A 2,974-nucleotide genomic window follows, 5' to 3' on the forward strand; every position below is an offset into this window, starting at 1 on the left:
CCTACTCTCTGTTCGCCTCTCCAACTAATGGGTTTACTTCTAGTAGATGAAGTGGCATACGTCTGAGTGGTTATCAGATCGGTCAAGGCTCGCCGGTGCCTATCATATTTTTGCAATGTATGCCCCTTTCATCTTAACATGCTTTTATGAAAACGTATTCCTCTACTTAACTAATAGCTCTGGGAGTTCTTTTTCTATCGATGTGGGTAAGAAGAGTAGACCGCACCCAGAGGTTGTTTAAGATGTTCATGGGTATAGCTGAAACTTTGGATGGGGATTACAAATATCACCGGAGTCTGTTTTTTTAAAAAAAGGGCTTTTGAGGCCTCCGTTCCATGATGGGTGAAAAAGTTTCCTTTTGTAAAGGTGACACACCACAATAGTTCTTCCCAGATGGATGAGTTAATCATTGCCTGTCCTTGAGTTTGCTTGACGAAGAACTAATTTAATGTTGATGACTTGCTAGTTTCTCAATATTCCTGTGACTTAAGCTACAGTTTGCCTCCATCCTCCCTGGTGCTTCTCATCACACTTCTTCCCCTTCACGTCTTTCTTTATCTCTGGATGATTTCTTGCATATTCAGGACTACTCGTTCATGTCATTTCCGCTCCTAATTTCCTCTTTCTACTCACTGTCTAAATCAATCCAGAAGGAGAGTGGATGGAGTATGGAGCGATTTGTTTAGGATAAAATCATGTCGAGGATGCCAAAAATGGAAGGTTATATGACACAATAGACCTTAGTCAACGTGTAACTACTAACAGGAAAATTATGCGTTCCCACCCGTATCTGTGGTGCCCCAGTTAGTCTGGCTGTTGGTAAGGAAAAATATGAACCTGGACAATGGAGTAGACAAGAGAATCAAAAGATAGCAACACACACACACGCTCCCACACTCAGGGTGGCTTTGGCCTATAGACTAGAGGAGAAGTTGTGCATTCTCACCATTTTCCGTGGTGGAAGAGGTACATGGGATGCTTGAAAGGACGATGGATGAACAAAGGCAGTTGAGTAAGTCAAAGTTTGGCCATCGAACGAATAGCAAACTGATTACAGATCGAGGTGCCCACCTTCCCTCTCAAGGGTACATTTGGAGGATAAACTTAACAGGTGGAGTCCGAAATGAGCTGAAGCAATAGAAAGGATTCGAAAATATGCGTGCTGACACATAGTTGCTTTATGACGGCAGCAGGGCATTGGTGTTTATCACTTTCATCCATTGCAGAGATTCACAGTTTGTTTTTATGTTTAAACTGTGGAACTCGTTGCAGTCACTTGTTGATGCGTGTACCACTTTATGTCCAAATGACTATGCTTTGTGTATGTTGTGTGTGATCAACAGTCACCGCAGTTGGTAATGATAAGTTGTCGACGGACAGAGGATCGAAGGCGAATGGTAACTGCGATCTGTCTCCTTGATAGATTTTCATGCAAATGGAAGATGTTTAGGAAGAGCCTTTTTGACACAGTAAGGCCTAGTCGATCGGCCTGAAGAAAGTCACTAAGCGACTTCTTTTCTAGCTGACAGACGATTGACCATCGACTTCAGAATAGTAAGTGCCTCGAATTTCTGTCTCCACTTTTGTGGCACTCATCTGAGGATGCTTAAGCACCAGCTCAATGAAGACTGCATATATGGAAGATGCCCAGAAGCTAAGTTTGTCTACAATTGTCAAATGTCATTGCCAATTCTATTAGGCCTTTTGAACATGAGGTAGTAAAAATACGTTGTCATCAAGTTTCAACCGAGAAAATACCCCATTCCCCCAAAGGTGAGTCGGTTATTTTGACCGATAACGGATGATGCTCTTCATGGTACGCATTAGTGATCCAAATAATAGGAAAACAAATTCACTAAAATTCAGCGATGGTTGTAGGAATGAAGTGTAGTTAGTTGAAGGCCATCTTGCTTTGTAGAAGTGCTCATTTGGCACATCTTTGTTGATAAATGTTTATGGTTGCTTAAATGCACACTCCCTCTTCACTTCGTCAAGGTAGTAGCCGAGGTGGGTGTTCCCTAGGAATAATTGAATCGTTTTAGTGCATGGGGTTGAAGCACGCAAGCAATTAATTTATGCGGCTAAATCTGACCTTCTCCCCAGTTCTGTTGCATCGCTACTATCTCATTTCGTATGGTTTAACGCTAAAATAGGAACGTCATGTGATTGCACGGTCGATGTAGGTGGATTCATTTCTAGTGCGGCCGCTTTTGAAGTAGACCGAAACTTTTGCCCTCGGAATGGATCCTCTGGGACGCACTTTTGATGTTAAGGCCTGTCTGTCATGTTGTTTCCTTCAAATTCCTTTTGGAATTAACCGTATTGCAGAATATGCCATGATAGATATGCCATTTTTGAAGGATCTTCATGGAGTTATCCGTTATTAATTCATCTTTCCAATTCGAATGGATTTTTTGCCGCCTAGCTGGTCTTTGAAATAGTCAGTTTTATTTAGTGGGGAAGATATGTCTGGGATTGGCTCCATTTGCATAATATATGATGTGACGGACGATCCTTCCGTTAACGAAAAATTTAAAACCAAATCCCTTTGCCTGATCATTCATCCACCTATTAATCTGTCTATCTATCCACCCCGTTTTCATCCATCCACCAATTCATCCGGTTATTGGCCCATTCTCTTATGTTAGACTTCATTCCTTGAGGTGTTAGAAGGCAAACGAATGTCGATGTAGGACTAAAATGGGCGTAAAGGTGCCGGAAGATTATCTGCATGAGATTTGCAGGTGTCTTTTGTACCTTACAGCATTCATCATCAACAACAGCTGCAGCGGAGATGCAGACGTCTTTACCGATACTGAGCGTGTCGCCATGGGCTCACGAAATGGCAGTGGCGGACTGCGTGGCACGTTACAAGCATCTCGCATCTCTTGAGGCAGCATTGTAGGCTACGTACGTGCAGGTGTCGGGCGAACTAAAGACAATCTATTGCAAGCGTGCTGATTCAACTGATGCC

The 2,974-nt window shown here is 42.7% G+C and overlaps 1 protein-coding gene across 1 annotated transcript in view; it reads left to right on the forward strand. All coding sequences in view use genetic code 11, as the record gives it.

Moving 5' to 3' along the window:
- Positions 1 to 2,974, forward strand: part of EGR_02386 (hypothetical protein) — a gene marked incomplete at both ends in the record, with an annotated part of 20,276 nt that overhangs the window by 699 nt on the left and 16,603 nt on the right. The window contains 2 exons of the mRNA XM_024491635.1: positions 1,227 to 1,355; positions 1,700 to 1,773. Of these exons, the coding sequence (XP_024353786.1) occupies positions 1,227 to 1,355; positions 1,700 to 1,773 (203 nt within the window). The remainder of the gene's footprint in view (positions 1 to 1,226; positions 1,356 to 1,699; positions 1,774 to 2,974) is intronic.

Source organism: Echinococcus granulosus, assembly GCF_000524195.1.
Source record: "Echinococcus granulosus chromosome Unknown EG_S00011, whole genome shotgun sequence".
Classification (NCBI taxonomy): Eukaryota; Metazoa; Platyhelminthes; class Cestoda; order Cyclophyllidea; family Taeniidae; genus Echinococcus; species Echinococcus granulosus.